Source organism: Martes martes, assembly GCF_963455335.1.
Source record: "Martes martes genome assembly, chromosome: 8".
NCBI lineage: Eukaryota > Metazoa > Chordata > Mammalia > Carnivora > Mustelidae > Martes > Martes martes.
The window spans coordinates 7,252,535-7,276,418 of NC_137895.1; the positions used below are offsets into that span (position 1 = coordinate 7,252,535).

At 46.4% G+C, this 23,884-nt stretch overlaps 1 protein-coding gene across 1 annotated transcript; it reads right to left on the minus strand.

Moving 5' to 3' along the window:
* On the minus strand, positions 1-23,722 carry XRCC6 (X-ray repair cross complementing 6). Its single transcript, XM_080810420.1, has 13 exons — positions 23,635-23,722; positions 22,915-22,998; positions 20,321-20,433; positions 16,734-16,872; positions 16,217-16,471; positions 14,400-14,583; positions 11,784-11,970; positions 9,402-9,570; positions 8,449-8,610; positions 6,447-6,576; positions 5,702-5,802; positions 2,090-2,203; positions 1-403 (listed from the first exon to the last, which is right to left on the minus strand). The coding sequence occupies exons 2-13, from the start codon at positions 22,988-22,990 to the stop codon at positions 210-212; spliced, it is 1,824 nt and encodes a 607-aa protein (XP_080666546.1). The 5' UTR covers positions 22,991-22,998; positions 23,635-23,722; the 3' UTR covers positions 1-209.
* Positions 23,723-23,884: the final 162 nt, after the last annotated feature.

The window sequence follows — 23,884 nt, forward strand, 5'->3', positions numbered from 1 at the left end:
CAAAGTTAAGGCTCTTTATTCAGACAATAAAGCACAGCAAAGTGAGAAGGCCATGCTGTTTCCATGGCAACGGAACGTCTCATAAATGTAAAGTCCTTGGCTTATAACAGGCAGACTCTTCCTGGCTCAAGAGAAACAGGTTTCAACTCGATGAGAACAAAACCAGGCAGCCTGGCTAGAGTGCAGGAGGAGGGGGGCTGGCTGGCTGGTCAGTTCTGGAAGCGCTTAGTAAGTGCGTCCAGCAGCTCCTGCTTCTTTAATCCGCCCCTCAACCCGTACACCCTGCAGGCTTCCTTCAGCACGGGTACAGTGAGCTTACCCAGCGTGCCCTTGTTCACGTGGGCCTTCAGATCCTCTTCAGATAACTCCATCTTGGGCCTTTTGCTTCCAGAACCTTCATCATCTGGGGGAAAAGGTCAGGAGGGAGTGACTTGTTAATGCCACCAGCAGCATCCCAGCTACACTGCACAGGGACCCTCCTATGATCTGGGCTGCAGTTAACCATGTTCCATAAGGCTGTGATGTCCACCGAGAACACCACAGAAGGGTGGTTTTTGGTTTTTTAAAGATTTACTTATCTAAGAGGGAGAGAGAATGCGGGAGGGAAGGGCAGAGCGAAAGGGAGAGAGTCCTAAGCAGACTCCACACTGAGCCCAACATGGGGCTCGATCCCATAACCCCAACATCAGGACCTGAGCTGAAACCAAGATTTGGACGGTTAACCAACTGCACCACCGAGTCGCCCCTGGAGGGTGTTCTGATAAAGCAGCTTCATTTAAGCATAAAGTCAAAACTGTCCCACACCAAGAAGGGAGTTCAAAGTAGTTTAAGTGCCACAATTTACCCAAAATTGGTGCTCACTCTGAGTAAGTCATTCATTCCTTCCTTCATTCAAAAAGCACTTACCAAGGGCTGTGTAAAGTACTTAGACATCATGCTAGGTGATCTCAAAGTGCGCACGGCAGTAGATCAACAAGTAAATCACAAAGGTGTGCACAAGTGTGAAGAGCGAGGACAGCAGTTCACACAGGGCACTATACACTATACGACACTATACGAGTCACTTCTGATGCAAAAGAGAGAACGCTCCATGGCCACCAACCTAGGCTCTCACCGCTCCACTTCCTTGTAGGGCTGCTAGGCAAGCAAGGCCCACACTTGGCTTTACTAGACCAAAAATAGCCCCCCAAATTATAGCCTAAGCCAGAACTATTGTCACATGCTGAGGAACTCACAACATGCTGTCCTGAAAAAGGTGACAGTCACAGTGAAGAGTATTTTGGGTCTCGTGGTAAGAAAAAGGATAGTCCAATAGAAAAAATGGTTAGAGCCAATCCCTGGAAGTTCACAGAAAAAAAAAGTCCAAGAAAATCACATCTCATCTGGGATGTCTAGGTGGCTCAGTCAGTTAAGTGTCCGACTCTTGATCTCTGCGCAGGTCTTGATCTCAGGGTCGTGAGTTCAAGCCCCGCACTGAGCTCCATGCTGGGCATGGAGTTTATTTAAGATGAAAAAAAAAATTCTTTTTAATTAAAATTAAAAAAACAAAACAAAACTATTTCTAACTGGAGAATTACAAATGAACACAGGATATAGTTTTCCCTCTAGTGTTCTTTGTGAAAAAAAGAAATAGTGTATCAGGTCCAGTTCTGGTGAGAAATGTAGGGAGATACATGCACCCTTTCTCGAACAGGGTATAAACTGCATCACTTTTTCAGAGGCCAACTGGCAATTCCGATCAGAATTTTAAATGGCGACACCTTGACCCAGCAATACCACTGCTAGGAGTTTATCCTGGGTAAGTGGTGGGTCCGCTCACACCGGAACGCAACAAGGGTTCATGTTCACTGCAGCATATCCATCAAGAAAAGCTGAATGGCATTGCCCTTCAGCTGAATAAACTGTGAACATCTATCCAGTGACGTACCGACCGTATGTACCTACGTAACAAAATAAACTAGAAAACAATGTGAACAGAAATACGTACGTTTGTGTGAAATGCGTAGGCCTGTATAGAAATTTCCGAAGGGACATGACCCTCTGTGATAGGACCATAAAGGCAACTTTAAAAAACAACCCAGCTCCTCACCTTGCTTCCTCTTGGAAACTTTTCCTTCAGGATTGTAATCTGGTGGGTAGACAAGCTCCTTAAACTCACTCACCAGGAAGCCCAGTCTTTTGTCTATTGCTTCAATTTTAGGCACTAGAAAATCCAAACACAGGAAGAGTGGCCAGGTGAGTCACAAGCCCTGGTTTTCTGTCCAGTTCCAAGCCTACGGGGACTGGAGGAGAAAGCACCTGACTGCTGGGGCTGGGGGTAGTCAGGGAAGGGTCCAGGAGGAGCCACCTGATCTGGCCATGACTACGTTCGTGAAGCCTCTCTAATATTGATCAAGTACCTTGTAACAACCGCATTTAATGAGCACGTACTACAGCCAGGTACCCTTCTACATGCTTTAAACTTGTTTTTTAATTTAATCCTCTAGAGGGTAGGTACATGTGTCTCCCCGTTTTACAGAGGAAAGCCAAGAGGTTGAAGGACTTGTCCAAGGCCATAGAGCTGGGAGTGGTAAGAGTCACGAACGGGGCTGGATTGTGGGGTTTCAAACAAGAGTCTGCGCCCGCAGTGGGCTTACAGTCTGGTCAGGGTAAGGAGGTGGTGAAAACAGAAATGCAGTAGGTGGCAATGCCATGAAGGGACCGAACGAGAAACACTGGAACACGGGAGGGGTCAGGAACAACTTTCGCAGCCGGGTCTAGAAAGCTGAGTGCTCTTCCTTGGGCAGATATTATTCCAAGCAGAAGGCATAGGGGCAAGAAAGGGCAGATGACATAGAGCTTAGAGGCAGAAGGTCAGGAGGGGAGGACCAGCGAGGAGGCCGGAAAGGCATTCACGGCGAGGTCATGGAAGCCTTGAATGCCTGCCCGGGGCTTTGACACTATCCTGCGAACAGTGGGGAAACTCCGAAGGAATATGGGCAGGGCGGCGACAGAATCCCATTAGTATTTTAGAAAGATTCCCCTGGAGCTGTTTGTGGAGTATGAACCGAATGAGGGTGAGACAGAAGGCAGGAAGCAGGGCCCATAAACCTTAGAAGCTGCAGAACTGATGGACATACAGACGGAACGTGAGGGGTGGGGGCAGCCGGGCGGAGGTGGTGGCCGGCTGGGAAGGCAGGGGCCTTCCCCAAGACCGCTACAAAGGAACAAGACAGCTCTGGGGGAAAGACAGTATTGGTGTTACCTTACCATTAGAGATGGTTTGTGGGGCTTGTGACGTAAGCTGTGTCACATCAAAGGCAGACATGAGATCGAGTCTCATCATCTCCTCACGTGGCCACGTTTGCTAAGTACTGAGGGGAGCTCCTGGCACAACGTCACAGCCAAACCGGCCAAGTCAGAAGCCCCGTGTCCCAGACTACACAAGCATCTGTGAGAACTCTGGTTCTCAGCCTGGGAACCACCTAGAACTTCTTTTTAAGGATCTGAGAGAGAGAGACAGAAAGAGCACAAGCAGGGGGAGTGGCAGAGGGAAAGGAGGAAGCAGGCTCCCCACTGAGCAGAGAGCCCGATGTGGGGCTCAATCCCAGGACCCTGGGATCACGACCTGAGCCGAAGATAGTTGCTTAACCCACTGAGCTGCCCAGGCACCCCAGCTAGGACTTTTAAAAACACTGATGCTGCTTCCCCCTCTCTCTCTGCCTGCCTCTCTGCCTACTTGTGATCTCTGTGTCAAATTAAAAAACAAAAAACAAAAAAACAACCACTGATGCCCAAACCCTTCCCCCCAGAGATTCTGATTTAACTGGTCTTCAGGTGAGGCCTAACGAGCCAGATTTTTTTAAGTCCCCCAGACGATCCTGTTGTATGGCCAACGTTGAGAACCAGCGTGCTAGAGGTGGGGGAATGACTCAGAATCACCTGGAAGGCTTGTTGTAAAACACAGATTGCTGGGTCTTGGGAAAGGGCTCAATAGTGGAATTCTGACAAGTTCCCAGGCGATGCCAGTGCTGCTGGTCCGAGGAGCACCCTCAGAACCACTGCGGTAGCCTGCGGAGGCCACCTAGGGAGACGTGAAGTGACAGAGAAAGATGGGGCCCAAGGTCCATCTAGAGTGCTCCCTTGTCTGGAGGAGGAAAAAGGGAAGCAGGCCCAGCAATGGAGTCCTGGGTCACCGTGGGCCCAGGAGAAAAACCAAGATGGCACGGCGTCCCAAAGCCAACAGGAGAAAGTGACGAAACAATCTTAAGTCTTCAGTAAGTGATATATGAAGAGAAAACCACTCTCACTGCGCCAGAGGGAAGCAGAGACGCTCCAGATTAGAAGTGAGTAAAGAACATAAAAGGGCACAGAGTCGAAGCTGTGGGATGTCTGAGCGGTAGGAGAGCCGGGTCCCAGGGCATGACGGCCGCTGGGCAGGGCGGCTGCGGTCCCGGCCAGAGCCTCGCAGAAAGGACAGGGCTGGGGACACGGCTCGGGAGTCAGGGAACTGAGGGGACGCTGGAGGCTGTGGGAGCAGACCAGATAACCAACAGCTGAGGAGTCAGAGGAAACATCAGCGCGGCTGAAAGGGTTTTGAAAATGCTACGGAGGAATGGGGGACTGCTGTGTCCTGAGCACTTCCTGAGCCCTGGGACCGAGATGTGCTTAATCCCTTACAGGAATCACACTGTCCCCATTTTCCCTATAAAGAAACTGAGTTTCAGGGAGATGAATGAGATCCCAAGCCTACTCGAGCTGGTACGTGGCAGACCTGGGATTCAAATCTGTATCAGCTCTTTCCAAAGCCCGCGTCCTTCACCACCTTGCTGGAGAGCAGGCCGCTTACTTCCTGAGCCACCTCAAGGCCACCAAGAAGACGGGCCACGTCACCCCAGCCTTGCCCTCCTGCCAGATCCGGCTCACAGTCCCACCCCCGCATGGGGGGGGCACTGGCTCTCCCAGCTCTCACAGCTGGGATGCTTGGTCTCGTGTAAGACAGATCATTAGTAAGTGGGGAGCTAAGCGGGTCGCACGAATTGTTCGGATCTTTTCAAGCCCTGTCAAAAGCCTTCATTAAATCCCGTCTGTTTCCCGCTGGGCATGTACTGACATCCCTAAACCGCGCATGCGCTCTTGGGAAATAGGTAAGAGAATCACGATCAAGAAAGGGATGGGCAGCGAGCTCAGGGCTCGACTGAGGGGGCCCGGCCGATCTCCCCGCCGCAGGGTAATGAGGGGGATCCTCTCGGGCACCGCAGGGCCGAGCAAGGGCTCCGGGCCAGACTCCCCGGACTCTAAACCTGGATCCACTGCCCACCACTCGGGGCCTCGGCCCACCACTTCCTTCGACAGCAGCACCTACGTCACAGTTACAAGAACTCAATGAGCCAACGACACACAGGACAACAGCGCACACACTGCGCGCTCAATAAATGTTACAGATTGTTATTTTTTTTTTTTTTACTTTTACCAACACGGAGTCATGAGGTGGCCTCGTTCAAAGGCAGGTCTCAGAAGCCTGGTACTTTCCTCTCCTCTCCTGACAGAACCAGCCGAATCAGCTCTGCAGCAGCTTACGCTGCTCTAGAACATCTCTCGGACATGGCCGGAACAAGGAGGCTAGGTCTGGAGAGGGTGCTAGGAAATGCAGCCACCTTTCTGGTCTGGAGTGAGAGCGCTACGAGAACCTCCCACGGGGCTCCGCCACGACCCTTCTTACGTGTCAGATCCACCACCTGCTCGGGCTCCATGAGGTCCAAAGCCAGCGCCTCCAGGTTCCTGAAGTGTTGCTGCAGCACCGGGTTCTCGAAGCTGTCACTTCTAGTGAAATAGTCATAATAGCATAAATACATTAAAACATTGAAAATAATTTAAAATTATTCAATAAACCCGACTGAGGCGGCTCAGGCCTGGGGCTGGCTGAGGCAAACAGCCCAAATCAAACAGCGGGGAATCTTGTCTCTTGAACCAACTTTTCTCTCTCCAATTTTCAGTTTATTGGGAATCCAAAAGCTAATTTAAAGGCAAACACCGGGACGCCTGGATGGCTCAGTGGGTTAAGCCTCTGCCTTTGGCTCAGGGCATGATCCCAGAGTCCTGGGATCGAGCCCCGCATCGGGCTCTCTGCTCGGCGGGGAGCCTGCTTCCCCCTCTCTCTCTGCCTACTTGTGATCTCTCTCTCTGTCTGTCAAACAAAATAAATAAAATCTTTAAAAAAGTAAAATAAAATAAAGGCAAACACCACCTGCCCATCTGTCCCGCGAAGCAGAGGGCAGAGAGAGACAGAGAGGAGGCAGGGCCGTGGAAGTATGAAAACAAGATGAAGGAGAGGAGGTGGGACATAGGGAGAGGAAAGGACCTGAACGTTCTTTCTCCCCATACTCAGCAGCAGTCTGGGAGTAAAAGAATCCTCTCACCTCAGGAGACAGTTCCAGAAGAAAGCCTGAGAGGGACCCACCGCTCACCTGTAGTTGAAACGGAGCTTCTGAACGATAGCCTTCATCTTATCTATCTGCTCTGGGTTCGCCGTGACTTTCTCAGTAAAGGGCACCTTCCGCTTATCGTCCGCGTAGGGCAAGAAGACGAGCTGGAAGCCTGAGGAAGGGGGAAAGGTTTTCTGAGATTTGCCTTTACGGAAGGTTCCAGTTACAGAGCTGTCATCTATTTGTCTCTCAACTCCCAGTTCGCCCTTCTACGACCTGTAACCCTGGGGCTGGGACCCTGCCATCCCTGCGTCCCCTTTATCAACTGACCCCTGTGAGCATCTGCCCGACCGATTCCCTCTGGAGCCTGCAGAGCGGACAGGGAGGGAGGAGAACCCCTTCCCGTGCCCTCCCGTCCCTGCCGCCCTCGCCCCCCGCCATGGCTCCTCGCCAGGGCCCTTCACCCGCCTGGCGGTCGGTTCCAGCCTCCGGCTCTCTTGACACAGCCCGAGCCAGCTGGGCAGCGCCCCCTCCCTTTCGGAGGCCCTCCTCTGCGCTTCAGCCTCTCCCCTCGGCTCCCACACCCCCAACCCACGCTAGAGGGAAAGAGGAAAGGTTATCAGGCTGTTCCTGTAACAGGTTCTGAGAGACTCGGAAATCTGGACTGGAACCAGCGGCCGCTGCCAGGGGAAGGGCCCTTGCCGGCAAGGCCAACAGCGCTGAGCAAGAGGAAGGAACAAGCCCCTTTGCTCTCCTCTGCCCGAGGCTCCCACGAGCACCCACTACTGACACAGCCTGACAGTCAGGGGGGCGGAGGAGGAAACTGGGTCTGGAGAGCATCAGCCTCAGCAGCACCGAGCGTAACGGGGGGGGGATCTGGAGCTGAGAGACAGCCGCTTACGGACTGTCACACAGAGCTCTTCCTCAGAACCCTGATGACCAGGGTTACAAATAGAACATTTTCGGGTGCCTGGGTGGCTCAGTGGGTTAAAGCCTCTGCCTTCGGCCCAGGTCATGATCCCAGGGTCCTGGGATCGAGCCCCGCATCGGGCTCTCCGCTCCGTGGAGGGCCTGCTTCCCCCTCTCTCTCTGCCTGCCTCTCTGCCTACTTGTGATGTCTATCTGTCAAATAAATACATAAAACCTCAAAAAAAAAAAAAAACCCAAATATAACATTTTCGAAGAATTACTTTATAGTTTATTTTTATTAGCGTGGCCTATTGTCTTAGGCACTTTCACAGTTAATAACTTGTTTCAAATGGGAAACAACCTGAAAAGGAAGATGTTCCAGAATTCTCATCTTTGCAGATAGAATGTAAGTCGAAAGGTTAAATGATTTGCCCAAGTCGGCCAGGTAATGAGTGGCAGAGAAGGGCCTGAAATAAGAGAAAGTAAACCTTCCCACACGTAAGAATAAGTCTGACTTCAAAACCCATGGTCTTTCTGCTATACCTCACTGCCTTAGTATATGCAGAGGATAAACCAAACACCAAACATTGCAAAGGTGTCTGACAATGGCTTTTAGTGGGGCGCCTGGGTGGCTCAGTGGGTTAAAGCCTCGGCTCAGGTCATGATCTCAGGGTCCTGGGATTGAGCCCCGCATCGGGCGCTCTGCTCAGCGGGGAGCCTGCTTCCCTTCCTCTCTCTCTGCCTGCCTCTCTGCCTACTTGTAATCTCCGTCTGTCAAATAAATAAATAAAATCTTTAAAAAACAAAAACGAAAACAAAAACAATGGCTTTTAGTAAAGGTGCAGCAGTTGCGCCATAAACTTTGTCAGTAACCTGCAAACAGTCCCTATGCAGCCAATTCTTTAATGGTGGCTGCAGAGCTGCCTTGCATAGTTGCTCATGCCGTGCACTGCACAACCATATTTGGCAGTTTTACCTGGCTCTGCATCAAATTCACCTGTGAAACCCTAAAATTATACCTTTCCCAGACCCCATTCCTGGAGACTCTGGTTGAGCAGGTCTGAGTTAGGAGCCTATAAGGGATTCCAAAGTCTGAGCAAGGTTCAGAAGCACTGAAAAGATCTCTTCCACATACCTGGGGGAGTCACCTGAATTTTCTGCTCATCCAGCTCTTCTTCCTGTGGCAACAAGGCCACAAAATAAGGAGGGATGTTCTGACGGGCGGTGTATCGGCACACTGCCATGACCTCCTTCTCCAGACACTTGGTGAGGAGGGCACTGAACAGGGTTGAGCTCCCTGGAAAACAAACATCCGAGGAGTCTGCATCCTAAAGGTATCTCCTGCTCTTTTCCCTCGTAGCCCATGTTACAAGCCTACGATTTCTCTTCCATTTTCTTAAATGATACTTCATTTAAGATTAAATGATTAAGATTAAAAGATTAAATGATTAAGATTAAATGACACTTCATTTAATGATACTTTCTTATGATACTTCATTAGGTAAAGTGTGATGAGCCCAGAGCTGAAGGGAAAGTGGGGGCAGCAGAGGCCCAGAAAGGAAGAGAAAGGAAAGCAATGAGAGATTAAATGCCTCAAACACCCATTTCGGAGTGTGAATTATTAACATCAGTTCACTTCCACTATCTTTAGACTAATGCTATAAGCCCCAGTTACTAATAAAAGCCAGCCAGGTCAAATCCAGGGGCCGGTTAGCTATAGCACAGAGGAATTTAGGTCTGGACAGCACAAACACAATGACCTAGTTCACAGCATCTTTAATTGCCAACACTAGGGGAGAAACTGGGTTTTTGTTTTTTTTTTTTAACTCTCCATCTGATGCCTCAAAGGAAGACTTCCATAGGAAGTAAGTTTTAAAAGTTCTAATTCCATATCCCCCCTGGATATTCACAAAGCATATTAGTGCATTATAGGTCCTAAAGAAATACCTTTAACTTTGTTTAGTCCCAAATTTCCACAACTTATGTGAGCACTTATGTGAGCACGTGTGACTTAATATGTCCTATCCAGGCTCCAAGCAGGACTGCCTTCTGTGACTCATTCATTTACCCTCGGTCCACACGACATACCATTCACCAGGGACTCCTCGGGGTACACGAACAGGGAGGGCCTCAGGTGATGGTGTTTCTTCAGCATCATCAAGGGCTTGAAACCGATGAGAATCAAACCTGGTTCGTCAAAGCGTTTCAGCTCTTCTGTTTCCTCTTTCTCTAGTACAATCTGACGACTCCCATAGCTCTACAGGAAGGGGAACACGAAGGCCACAAACACAGGCTACGCGGAGATGCAAAGTGACTGCCACACGACACTAGCAAGTTAAAATCAACTTTCTTCTAAGGAACAGGATGATGGCTCACCAAGGACATCTTCCTGCTACCACAGGGAATGAACAGTAACTGAGTGCCTGCCAGACATCTTACACTCGTCATGCAATTTATCTCCTGTGTCCAGCCGAGGCAGTAGATGTTAAAAACTGCTTTACAGATGAATGAACTGAGTCTTGATGGTTGATAACTTGCTCCAGGTTATATAACTGAATTGGGCTATAAGCCACCATCTCTCTGGTGCTTAAGGCTGTTCTCTTTGGGCATTTATCTCTTCCCTTAGTAAACATATACCCAACCCTCAGCATCGTCCCTGACCCACAAAAGAAGCTCAAACCACGCCTACCGATCGAGAAGACCTATGTCACATACTGGGGTAGGTCTGAGCAAACACGCACATTAAATATTACTTCCAAACTTTAATTTTGGATTGTGGTCCTAGATATATGACTGGTAACAGAACTTAGCGACAGAGTCAAATTTGAGTTTAATGAACAAAACAGAGCCCTCAAGTTTTTTCGAAGGCACACCGGATCAAGAAAGAAACTCCAAGGGGCGCCTGGGTGGCTCATTCGGTAAGCGTCTACCTTCAGCTCAGGTCATGATCCCAGGGGCCTGGGATCGAGCCCCACATCAGGCTCCCTGCTTATAGGAAGCCCGCTTCTCCCTTTCCCACTCCCCCTGCTTGTGTTTCCTCTCTCGCTGTGTCTCTCTCTGCCAAATAAATAAATAAAATCTTAAAAAAAAAAAGAAAAAAAGAAAGAAACTCCATGACCAGAAGAGCTACTGCCTATGAATAAACCAACATGAGTACCTAGTTACTTCCAAAATGAAAGAGGAAATTTCTAGTCTTCTCCTTCCAAAAGTAGGGCAAAACACTCCAGCTTGAGATTTGTGCTCCAAAAAATATCTCATGAGTTGAATCAAAATAATATTTAATTTTAGTCACTTAGTTGATCCTTCTAGGTCCTGAACTTAGGTAAAAAAATCTCAGATTCTCTCCCACATTTTGCATAGTTAAAAAGGATGACTCATTTGATTTTAATTTTAGACATCCAATCCTTCCACAGAGTGAACAAAGGTAAAAGAACGAAGAAAGATAATGTTCTACATTCTTAGTCTGTCCTTTGGATTAAGAAAGGCACATGTAGGGGCACCTGGGTGGCTCAGTGGGTTAAGGCCTCTGCCTTCGGCTCAGGTCATGATCTCAGGGTCCTGGGATTGAGCCCCGCATCGGGCTCTCTGCTCAGCAGGGAGCCTGCTTCCTCCTCTCTCTCTGCCTGACTCTCTGCCTACTTGTGATCTCTGCCTGTCAAATAAATAAATAAAATCTTAAAAAAAAAAAAAAAAGAAAGAAAGAAAAAAGAAAGGCACGTGTATATCATTTCAAAGCATGGGAAAAAATTTGACTTGGGGGAAAAAAACTCCCCCCTCAAAAAAAGTTCACTTCACACCTAACAGCTTCCCTAGCTCATCTCCCTAGTTAACGATAAAGCATTTTCTACTACTGTACCCAAGCAAGAAATTCGACTATTAAAGCAGAATGCAGACGGGTCAAGGGCCAAGGTTTCTGCTGCCATTTTTTTCAAATGCTGGTTCTAACTCTCTAGCTGTCAAAGTATCAATGATCTAGACACTGGGGTGCTTGGCTGGTTCAGCTGGAAAAGCATGCAACTCTTAAATCTTGGGGTTGTGACTTCAAGCCCTACGTCGCCTATAGAGATTACTTAAAAATAAAATCTTTTTTTTTTTTTTAGATTTTATTTATTGGGGTGCCTGGGTGGCTCAGTCAGTTAAGCATCTGCCTTCGGCTCAAGTCATGATGGTCCTGGGATGGAGCCCTGTGTTGGGCTCCCTGCTCAGCGGGGAGTCCGTTTCTCCCTCTCCCTCTGCCCCTCCCCCTACTCCTGCTCTGTCTCACTCTTTCACTGTCTCTGAAATAAATAAATAAAATCTTTAAAACAAAAGGTCTAGATGCCAGAGTTCCAAACAGGAATGGTTTTGTGTTCTAACAGCCTAGCTACAAAGACGCATACACAGAAAAATATTTAACTGGTTAGGCTAATCACTGTCTCCCTCCCTGTTAACTCTTCAATGGGACAAAATTCAGTAAGAAGGCAGGCCTACCTGAGACCTCTTGGTGTCACTAGGCAGAAGCAAACTGCCCGTATTTACATTAAATGTCCGGGTCTTGGATTTCACTAGTTCATTGGTTTCCCGATAAAGCCTCACCGGAAAAGGTTTGACAGCCTTCTGGACCATATTATATATGCCGACAGTGAGTGCTATATCTTTGCTGAGCTTAAACTTCAACCTGGAGGAGGGAAAAACAAAAAACCATAGACAGGAAGATTATGATTTCCTAGCTAAAATTCTTTTGTGGTACCCAAGCCTTGTTTTATTCTCCCCAACAGTCCAAATTCCTCAAATATAAATATAACATGTTTAAATAATACAGTAGAGTTTGCAGAGCACCTGGGTGGCTCAATGGGTTATGCCTCTGTCTTTGGTTCAGGTCATGATCTCAGGGTCCTGGGATCAAGCCCCGCATCGGGCTCTCTGCTCAGTGGGGAGCCTGCTTCCCCTTCTCTGCCTGCCTCTCTGCCTACTTGTGATCTCTCTGTCAAATAAATAAATAAAATCTTAAAAAAAAAATACAGTAGAGTTTGCTATAATACTATCTCAGAGTCTAGATCACAAAAATTAGTTTCAGAATAATTGTTAAATACTTAAAATAATGATAAAGAGTGTACTGTAATAAAAATAATGATTGCTTTAGGGTGCCTGGGTGGCTCAGTCAGTTAAGTGTCCAACTCTTGATTTCAGTTCAGGTCACAGTCGCAGGGTTAGGGGATGTGAGATCAGGTACCTATGTCAGGTACACTGGGTTCCACACTCAGCGGGGAGTCTGCTTCTCTCGCTTTCCCTCTGCCCACCCCCCAAACCCACCACACACTCTCTCTAAAACAAACAAACAACCAAAAAAAGATTCTCTTCCTGTTCTTCTGCGCCTCCCCCACCAGGCTCACACATGTTCTCTTTCTGTCTTTAAAAAATAAGGGCGCCAGGGTGGCTCAGTCAGTTTAGCATCTGCCTTCGGCTCAGGCCCTGATCTCAGGGTCCTGGAATCGAGCCCTGTGTGGGCTCCTTGATCAGCGGGGAGCCTGCTTCTCCCTCTGCCTCCTCTTCCCTCGCCAGTACTCTCTCTCTCTCTCTTAAATAAATAAAATCTTTTCAAAAATAAAGATAAAAGTTAGTATGTTAACAAAGAACTTAGGACAGTGCCGGCACACAATAACCATGCGATAAAATAATTCCATTATTTGATTATAGTGAGAACATTAATCATTTTCTAGCCTTAAGGCGTTATTAGTTCTCAAACAGTTCCAGTGTATTATTCCTATCAAGTATCCTGTAACCATTCTTCCAAAGAATAATACTAACATTTGTAAATAATTACTATGCCACGCACTCTGCCTGGATTATCTGGGTTAATCAATACAGGGGCGCCTGGGTGGCTCAGTGGGTTAAAGCCTCTGCCTTCGGCTCAGGTCGATCCCAGGGTCCTGGGATGGAGCCCCACATCGGGCTCTCTGCTCAGCAGGGAGCCCGCTTCCCCCTCTCTCTCTCTGCCTGCCTCTCTGCCTATTAATGATCTCTGTCAAATAAATAAAGAAAAATCTTTAAAAAAAAATCAATGCAGCTGTCCTGTGAGGAGGAACCATGTTTGCCCCATTCTACGGAAGTCCAGAGAAGTCACGTGACTTGTCCCAGGTTGCCCTGCAGAAAGGCCGGGACTACAATTCAAGCCGACCTGGCTCCAGGACCTACATTTTTTTTTTTTAAGATTTTATTTATTTATTTGACAGAGAGAGAGAGAGATCACAAGTTTGGCTTCGCAGTGGGCTGCTGTGTGGTTGCCCTAAAATCATTTCATGGGTTTTCTAGCAGAACTGTCCAGTAACTCCTGAAAACTCCTCAAAAACTACCAATGGTCATGTTCCCCTATGTTGAGGAACCTAGGCTAAAACAAAAGCCTGATGTGAACCTTTCAAAAGCAACATGGGGGAGCCCTTGCGATTCTCAGGGCAAAGTTCTCTAAGAGAAGGTAATTTAGGGGCGCCTGGTTTAAGCCTCTGCCTTCGGCTCAGGTCATGATCTCAGGGTCCTGGGATCGAGCCCCGAATCGGGCTCTCTGCTCAGCAGGGAGCCTGCTTCTCCCTCCCCTCTGCCTGCCTCTCTGCCTACTTGTGATCTCTGTCTGTCAAATAAATAAATAAAATACTTTAAAAAAATAAAATTTTTTAAAAAGAGAAGGTGATTTAATAAGCTGGTTCCTGTTGATCTCAAGTTTGTAAGAAACCAGAATAACGCAACACCAGTGACAATAACTAGCACTTCCTGAGTTTTTGCTCTAGACCAGGTATTACTGTTATCCCCAATTTACAGAGAAGCGAGCAGACGACATACTAGTGACTGCAGGTGAGGACAGCAGGAGGCCACAACTGTTTACCCCAAGGAAGTGGAGAGCTGTGTTCTTCTGGAGAACGAGCCTACCCGCTCTTGCCAGAGGAAGAGAAGCACATATGCAAACATGCTAGGCTGAGATAAAGCGAGTTTTCAGTGAGGCACACTGGCTGGCACCGCCCAGAGGTAAGGAGCCAGGGAAGCTTTGTCAAAGCAGCTGGGTGCTCCCGACCGGCCAGGGCCCTTACGGGCGGCTGGCCCAGGTTCAGAGCGCACCTGCACAGCACGCGCTTCTTGGTCTCCTTGGCGCGGACCTTCCTTAGCAGGTCTTCCAGCTTGCTGGATTCCTCAAAGTGAACCCCTAAGTCCTCATCCTCGGCCGTGCTGATGATATCTCGGTAAAACAAGGATATGTCAAAGCCCCCGCGTTTCTTCAGGTGCATCAAGTCCAGGAAGATACCTGGGGCAAGGAAAACAACTTTCAGCAAGCGAGAATTTTTTTTCAGTTAAGGCCAAATACGCAAAGAACTAGATGGGTTATTAACATTTTTAGGGCTTATAGACGCGCTAAGGGAATCAGCTGCTATAAGGGCAACTTATTCGATATTTTAATTTTATTTTTAAATAGGGCCCACACCCAACGCGGGGATTGAACTCCCAACCTCGAGATCAAAAGTCACATGCTCTACCAACGGAGTCAGCCAGGTGCCCTGAGCACTTACTTATTTAAACCATCACCATGCATGGTAGCATGAAAAGTCAAGAAAAGCTCGCTCTAGTAGAGCCCTTTAGTAAGCACATGGCCCTGGGGCGCCTGGGTGGCTCCGTGCGGTGAGCATCTGACTCTTGATTTCAGCTCAGGTCATGATCTTAGGGTCGTGAGCTCGAGCCTGGAGCCTGGAGTCGGGCTCCACACACAGGGCGGTCTGTTTGGGATTCGTTCCCTCTGCCCTCCCCACCACCCGCCGATCACACACACATACTCTCTGTCTCTCTAAAACAAATAAATCTTTTAAAAAAAAAAAAAGAGAGAGAGAGAGAGAAAGCAAATGGCTTCATCATTTTCAGTAGGAATGTTACGTAGGTGTCTCCCCCAGCTTCATTTTATTCTTTCAGTTCACGCTCAGTGGAGAAAAAACATATGTTTGACATCAACTACAAAGAAGCAATAAGATTAAGTGTTGATTTAAAAGAACAGGGATGGGGCTGGGTGCCTGGGTGGCTCAGTGGGTTAAAGCCTCTGCCTTCGGCTCAGGTCATGATCTCAGGGTCCTGGGATCAAGTCCCGCATTCGGGCTCTCTGCTCAGTGGGGAGCCTGCTTCCCCCTCTCTCTCTGCCTGCCTCTCTGCCTACTTGTGAGCTCTCTCTGTCAAATAAATAAATAAATTTTTTTAAAAAAAATTTTTTAATAAATAAATAAATAAAAATAAAGGAACAGGTATGGGGTGCTTGCGTGGCTTAGTCAGTTGACTGTCTGCCTTCGGCTCAGGTCATGATACTGGGTTCCTGGGATAGAGCCCTGCATGGGGCTCCCTGCTCAGTAGGGAGCCTGCTTCTCCCCTGTCTGCTATTCCCCCCGGTTATGCACACTCTCTCCCTCTTTCTCTGTCAAATAAATAAAATCTTTAAAAAATAAAAATAGGGGTGCCTGGGTGGCTCAGTGGGTTAAAGCCTCTGCCTTCAGCTCAGGTCATGATCTCAGGGTCCTGGGATCGAGCCCCACATCGGGCTCTCTGCTCGGCGGGGAGCCTGCTTCCCCCTCTCTCTCTGCCTGCCTCTCTGCCTACTTGTGATCTCTCTGTCAAATAAATAAATAAAATCTTTAAAAAATAAAAATAAGGGGTGCCTGGGTGGCTCAGTGGGTTGAGCCTCCGCCCTCAGCTCGGGTCATGATCCCGGGGTCCTGGGATCGAGCCCCTCATTGGGCCCTCTGCTCAGTAGGGAGCCTGCTTCCTTTCCTCTCTCTCTGCCTGCCTCTCTACCTACTTGTGATCTCTGTCTGTCAAATAAATAAATAAAATCTTAAAAAATAATAATAAAAAAATTAAAAAATAAAAATAAAAAAACAGAAAAGAACAGAGAAAATGCCAACCTGTGTCACGGAGATCTCCAGCTTTGGTCCTGGCCCGGCTGGCTTTGGCACTGTCATGGCCATGGGGGTCATCTTCATTGGTGAACAGCATGATCCTCTTATGGCTCATCTTGACCTGGACATCGCTAAAGAGGTTGGCACAGACCCAGAGCACCTCACTCAGTGAGTAGTCAGATCCATGGCCAATTAGGTCTTGGAAATATTTTTTCCCCTGCTCCCCTTTAAACTGGTCAATCTCGAGCACTCGTTTCGCACCTGATCAGAGACAGGGAGTCAAACAGGCAGAAAAATCAGAACAGAGTTAATGCCCCGTTTATATGGCAAACAGAAGAGCCAAGGTCCCGTTCTCACCCCAGAAGTGTTTAACCCACAAAGTGCACATCCCAGGAAGAACCCCCTGCTGCAGAAAAGCATAGTCTTAGTCAACATGTCATCTACTTCCTTCTCCACATCCTTCTCTGTTCAGGGCAGTGACCTTCCAGTTTAAGGGAAAAGCTGATCTTACGCCTCTACTGACCTGGATTATCCAACTCCTGCAAGACGTAAATATTTTTGAAATTCACTGAATTTTTATCCTTCTCAGTACCATAGAACACCACTGCCAAGAGATCTTGATCACTGCTTATGATCTTATTGGTATACACACTCTGGATACACTGATAAAATCAAAATAAAAATTCAATTAATATTTAATTTACCACAAATCTTAAACTCCTTAAGTGCCTGGGGCATAGTAGATGCTTAATATATTTGCTGAATCTGTCCATGGCATTAGATTAAGGCCTGACTCCTACCTTCAGGAAAGTCATGAATCCGTGAGAGGGATGGGCATATATATTATGCTATAACAAAAGGCAGAGTGTGTTAAGTATATAGAAGTATGAGTAGTTCCTACCGTAAGAAATCAAAGAACTGGAAACACTTATTAGTCAGGGAGGAAATTCTGCTGTAAGAAGGGAAAACAGCCCGGCATTGGAATCAGAAAACCTGGATGTGAGTCCCACTGATGTCATTTACTTAACTGACTGAGTTTGGACAGGCCATCTGATCTTCCCTCAAGCAGCCTGAGACCAAGAAACAGAAGGTACCTATGTAAAATAATTACCTACGCGAAAGGTTTAAGCTAACAATAAGTAGATGTGGCCCAACCGGAAGTCCTTAACTGCTAACAGCATCTTTTTTTTCCCTAACAGCATCTTTTAGAATAAAATTTGCTTAATTACACAATTAAAGATGTCAGTATTCTAGGAAAATCCTGTCTAGTAATTGTTTCTACAAGTATTTTAACCTACTCTTTTTTTTTTTTAATTGAAGCATATCGTAACACAACATTACCTGTGTCAGGTGTACGACATAGTGATGTGACAAATCTGTACATTATGCTTTGCTCGTCACAAGTGTAGCTCCCACCTGTCACCCTATAAAGCTATTACCGTACCACTGACTATGTCCCTTCTGCTGTACTTTCCGTCCCCTCAACTTTATCTACTTTGAGCAGTCTATAAACATTTACAAAACTTTGGTGAGGGCTTCTTTTAAGTTCTAAAAATTAAAAAAAAATTTTTTTTGAGAAAATATTTTTTCATTGCTTATCAAATACATTATATTCATCTGTGAATGTCTCACTTATTTGCTACATAGTAATACATTTTCTTTTGGGTCCTTTAGGCATCAAGCGTTCTAAGAACCCTTTGAAATTACATGCAGAAGTATGAGTGTATCTTTTTTGGAGATGGGGTACATAGCTTTTGCCACATCCTCAAAGAAGGCCACGATCCCAAAAAGGTGAAAGCAGTCCTCCTCAAAGAGTGATCTCCAAACCAGCAACATCAGCATCACTTGGGAACTTGCTGGAAATGCAAATTTTTGGTCCCAGCTCTAGATCTACAGAACCAGAAATTCTGATTCTGGGGTAAGGCTCTGCATCCGTGCTAACAAGGCCTACAGATGACTCTGAAAACCGCTGCTTTAAAGTTAAGGACTATTCTCATTAATTCTTTTTCTAGATACAAGATATTCTGATTTGCCAACTACAAAGAACTGTCTGTATACAAATTAGAACATCAGAGGCTTCTGTTTGGCTCCAAACTCTAAAAATATAAAACATAATATATGCCGTTAAGTCTTTAGAATTTATAATTCTTCTCTATAAAGAAATGGTAATCTTCTGGAGGTGGACTTCACATAGCAAAATTAACCATTTTTATTTTATTTTTCAATAGGCTCCATACCCAGTGTGAGACTTGAACTCACAACCCCAAGATCAAGGGTCTCATGCCCTACTTACTGAGCCAGCCGATGTCCCCAAATTGACCATTTTAAAATTAATTAATTCAGTAGTATTTAGTACATTCACAATGCTGGATAACCACCACCACTGTCTAGTTCCAAAATAATTTCATCACCCCAAAAGCAAGCACCACTCTTACCATTAAGTAATTGCTCCCCCCGTGCCTCTGCCTCCATCGCCATTCCTGGTAACCACCAACCTACATTCTCCATGGATTATGTATTTTTTATTTCATATAAATGTAATCCCAAAATGTGTGACCTTTTGTCTGGCTTCCTTCACTTAACATAATGTTTTCAAGGTTCATCCACCTTGTGGTCTCAATACGTCACTCCTTTTTAGGGCTGAGTAGTACTCTGCGGTATGTATAAACATTTTGTTTATCCATTCAAAACATTCAGGAATAACACAGAGGTGGTGGTTACACAACATTATGAATGACTAAAACCTTTGAAATGTGTACCTTAAAATGGTTAATTTTATGTTATGTAAACTATACCTCAATTTAAGAAAAAAAATATTGAGGCTCCTGGGCAGCGCCTTTGGCTGAGTGTCAGACTCTTGGTTTTGGCTCAAGTCGTGAGATCAAACCCTACATTGGGCTCCTCACGCAGCAGGGAGTCTGCTTGAGATTCTCTACCCCTCTCGGCCCCTCCCCACTGCTAACACTCTCTCTCTTAAATAAATAAATCTTAAAAAAAAAACAGAACAAGGGGCGCCTGGGTAGCTCAGTCGGTTGGGCGCCTGCCTTCGGCTCAGGTCATGATCCCGAGGTCCTGGGATCGAGCCCCACATCGGGCTCCTTGCTCTGTGGGGAGCCTGCTTCTCCCTCTGCCGCCTGCTCTCCTGGGTTGTGCTCTCTCTCCCTCTCAAATAAGTAAAATCTTAAAACAAAACAGAACAAAACCAAATATTTACGCCTTGACGGGACAGGTACTACTATTTTCTCCATTACGCAGATGAGGAGGTAGATACCAAAAGGTTCAGCAATTCTTCTGACCTCATATAGTTTGTAAGTGACAGAATCAGGACCTGAATCCGTTTTTTATTCTATTGGGTAATTAGCTAGGAGAGGGACTGCTGGGTCATGTGGGAATTCTATGTTTAATTCTCTGAGGAACTGCCATCCTGTTTTCCACAGCAGCCGACCCATCTCACATTCCCACCAGCAACGTAGGTTTCCAATTTCTCCGCATCCTTGCCAACGTTTCTTAGTATCCTTTTTTTTCCCCTCTAAAATATAGCCATACTAGTGGGTGGGATATCTCACTATGGTTTTGCTTTGCTTTTAGATTGCTTTTCTCTCATGACTAAAGATGTGCATCCTTTTGAGGGCTTCTTGACCATCTGTAGATCTCTAGAAAAATGTCATTGCAAATCCTATGCCCATTTTTAAATTGGGTTGTCTTTTTGCAGTCTTTTTTCAGCCATGGGTAATACTCAGCTTCCAAATACCAATGAGAAGAGGACTCATTTAACACCATAACTGTTGGAACATCCTTTCTTCCTTCACATACACATCTTTACAGGAGGAGGAGCCCTTCTGTACCACCAGGGCTAACTAACACAGGAAGTGGGAGCAATGTATTCCTAGGGTCTGAAGTTCAAACACAAAATAAAATGGGTCTGTTCTCCGGCGCTGCTACCTTTTTTTTTTTTTCAGCTCAGAGTACATGCAGCCATCCTGGGAGAGGCTAACCAACACTGATCATTCACAAATTTTTCAAAGAGTCCATAATTTTTAGAGTGGTATTAATACTTTTTTCTTCCTCTCCTTCTTTCCTTTTTCAAAATTAAATAGAAGGTAGTCTTACCTGGATGCTCATGTCAAAAGGAGTCATTTCATCTTCTTCCTCAGATTCAAACATGGCCCTAGAACCATCAACCAAAAAAATCAAACTATCTCTTCCTGAGTATGTATATTCTCCTATGGGGGGAAAAACAGAAGAAAATGTTTGTACTTGTGGTCATATTTATCATGTTTATTATTCATGTAAAACAAACAGAAAAAAGCCCATTACAATGACCACCCTCCTCCAAAGAGTAACCACTAACCTGACTTTCAATAATCATTTCCTTATTTCCTTTATAGTTTTATCATCCTAGTGAACATTCCTAAACACTAGTTTTGACTTAAAAAAAAACGTTTTGGGAGGCACCTGGGGGGCTCAGTCAGTTAAGCATCTGACTCTTGATCTCAGCTCAGGTCTTGATCTCAGGGTCGTGATTTCAAGCCCCCAGTTGGGCTCCATACTAGGCATGGAGCCTACTTAGAAAAAATAAGTTTTTGAAACCTTAATCTATAGATACCCCTCCATTTTTGTGTTTTATAACTTATTTGCCAAAGAACCAGAATGTTGTGTTACATACAGTTTTCCACCTTCTGGATTTTGCTGACTGCATTCTTTTGGTATAAACTAACATAATCCTCTGTCTTTCCTACTGAGGACCTAGAGAGGGTTCATCATCAGATTCAGGTGTTCTTTTTTCCTTTCTGGAATCATAGGCGATGCTGAGTTTTTTATAAAAACACATAAAATGGGGGCTCCTGGGTGGCTCAGTCAGTTAAGTGTCTGCGTTTGGCTCAGGTCACGATCTCAGGGTCCTGGTGCTCGAGCCTCAGTCCAGATCTCTGCTCAATGGGGAACCTGCTTCTCCCTCTGCCCTTCCCCCATGCTTGTCCATGCCTGCTCACTCACTTGCTCAATCTCTCTCTCATGTTCTCTCTCAAATAAATAAATAAAATCTTTAAAAAAAAGAAACACATAAAATGTCTGGTTGTCTCCCTTTTTTTCACACTGCTGTTTTTAATACAATAAACGTAATTGCCCACCTATAAAACAATATGGCGATTATGGGTCAAGAGCCCTAAACAAAATTTTTTTTTACTTTAATTAATTTTTATCAACATATAATGTATTATTTATTTCAGGGGTACATGGCAGTGATTCATCAGTCTTACACAATTCACAGCACTCGCCATAGTACATACCCTCTCCAAAGTTCATCACCCAGCTATCCCATCCCTCCCTACCCCTATCCCTATCCCTACCCCCTCTCCTACAGCACCCTCAGTTTGTTTCCTGAGATTAAGAGTCTCTTAAGGTTTGTACAAAAATTCTATCATGACCCAGTGAATTCTACCTCTTAGCAATCTAAAGAACATAAGATACGGGAAACCCCTTATACGAAATTTTCCATAGTGTTGTTCATTAAAGTAAGAAATTGAAAACAGGGCGCCTGGGTGGCTCGGTCGTTAATCGTCTGCCTTCAGCTCAGGTCAGGATCCCAGGGTCCTGGGATCGAGCCCCACATTGGGCTGCCTGCTCAGCAGGAAGCCTACTTCTCCCTCTCCCACTCCCCCTGCTTTGTTCCCTCTTGCTGTGTGTGTCTCTCTCTCTGCCAAATAAATAAATAAAATCTTAAAAAAAAAAAAAAAAGAAATTGGAAGTAACTAAAATGTCCGATGGGAAGCAGACTGAAAAAAACTACAGTACCTTTAAAATGAGTTATAAAGATGACATATATGTAGTTACATGGGAAAATATATCTAAAATATAGTAAGAAAAAAAGGCAGAACACAAAATTATGTTTAAAATTGTTTTTGGAAGAAGACTGGTGCAAATTAAAATGAAAAAACATATATTCACTATGATTATAAAAAAATCAGACACAAAGAGAAGCAGACATACATAGTTAAGAAATATCAGAATGAAAGATGAAGGAAATTTCCTTCAATGAAGGAAATATGCAAAACGTCAAAATGCTGGCAGTAGTAGCGTTTGGGCAGTAGAATATATAGATTATAGCAAATTTTCTCTTTTATGTTATATGTTTCCTGTGTTTCTCGCTTTTAGTAAAAACACTTTAAAGTTTTTTTACCCAGGACTTAAATTCACCAGTATGTAGACTACATGTACCCCTTACTTCTCTTCCTTTATCCTTTGTGTTACTACCTTGCCTGAACATAGACTCCCATAGACTCCACCATGGAGACCATGGTGAGGGAATGAATCTTGTAACTGTGTTGCTCACGTTTTCGCTTTGGTTGCTGCAGTTACTGTAGGGTGAAGACATTTTTATACCGAGGTCCTACAATGAGTAAAACAACTCTCCTGGGTGAGGAAGGGTCTTCCCTGAGCCACCTAAGGTGACAAAAGATACCAATGTTCAGGGTCATTGACTGGAGCTCAACAGATGTCTACCTACCAGAACCCAGTAAAAGTTGAAGGCTACAAATGTCTCATAGACTGGAGTAGGACTTGAGTAAAAGAGCCTTGGATAGCTCTGCAAAGTTCAAAGGGAGAAAAGCGTTTGAGATTCTCTGGGGAGAGCAGGGTAAGCCATTAGACAGCAGAGACAGGGAAAGTCTTATACACAGAACCGCGCACACGTTAAAGTCACTCACCACCCGCTTCAAGTCCCTCTTCTTGTTCTTCTTCTTCATCGCCCTCGTTTTTGTAATAAGACTCCCAACCTGACATATTGTTTACTGCTCAGGTGAAAGAAAGTTATGATCAGTAAGAAGCAAATTTAACCCTAAAAAATATCGACTTCTAGGCTCCTATGAGATCAGCCCTAAAGTCTCAAGGTTACTGGTGAGGAATGTGGATGCTGGATCCTGCTGCCTCCAGAGCTCTCAGTAACTGAGATGCATTAGTATACGGCCGTGGGCATCATTCCAGCGGCAGCCTCACCTCCGCTATCCCTCAGGGCCGCTTCAGGGCTGGTGGCGGCCCTCCGACTGACTGGGGTGCTGGGGCAGCCCAACCTGAAGGTCCCGTCTGGCCTCCAGCACCATGTGGACCTACGGAATTCCTGCTCCAGGGTACTAGATCCTCTAGCGGACCCACTGTGCTCATCCCGCCCCCAAATTTCCCCCAACTCCTCCGCCAGCCACGCGGAGCGAGAGGGTCTCCCTGCAGGCAGGCCTCAAGGCCAGGTGCCGCCTCCCACGGAGGAGGGGACGGGGACCGGAATCTGTCTCTACCCCGCCGGTCTGCACACTTCGAGCTGACGCTGCCTCGCGGGGAGGCTAGAGGGGCGCGCAAGACTAAGTGAGCGAAGCACGTTGAGGCCAGCCCCGGGCGGAAAGCAAGGGACAAAGCGAAAAGCCCGAACTACCTACCTTAGAAACAACGAAGAGATCAATTTGGACAAAAGGCGGGGCGCCACGCTCGCACCAGCTCCAGTTCGCGCTCCCAATCAACGTCCGTTACGTCATCACGCACAGTGCGCACATTCCTCCTCAAGTTGACACGCCCACTCCCCCCCTACCCGCTTTCCACTACTGTCTCGAACGAATCCACCCGGGTGCGCGGAAGCCCCGCCCCCTTCCGCGAAACCCCGCCCCCCGCCGTCCGTCGGGACGGTAGCAC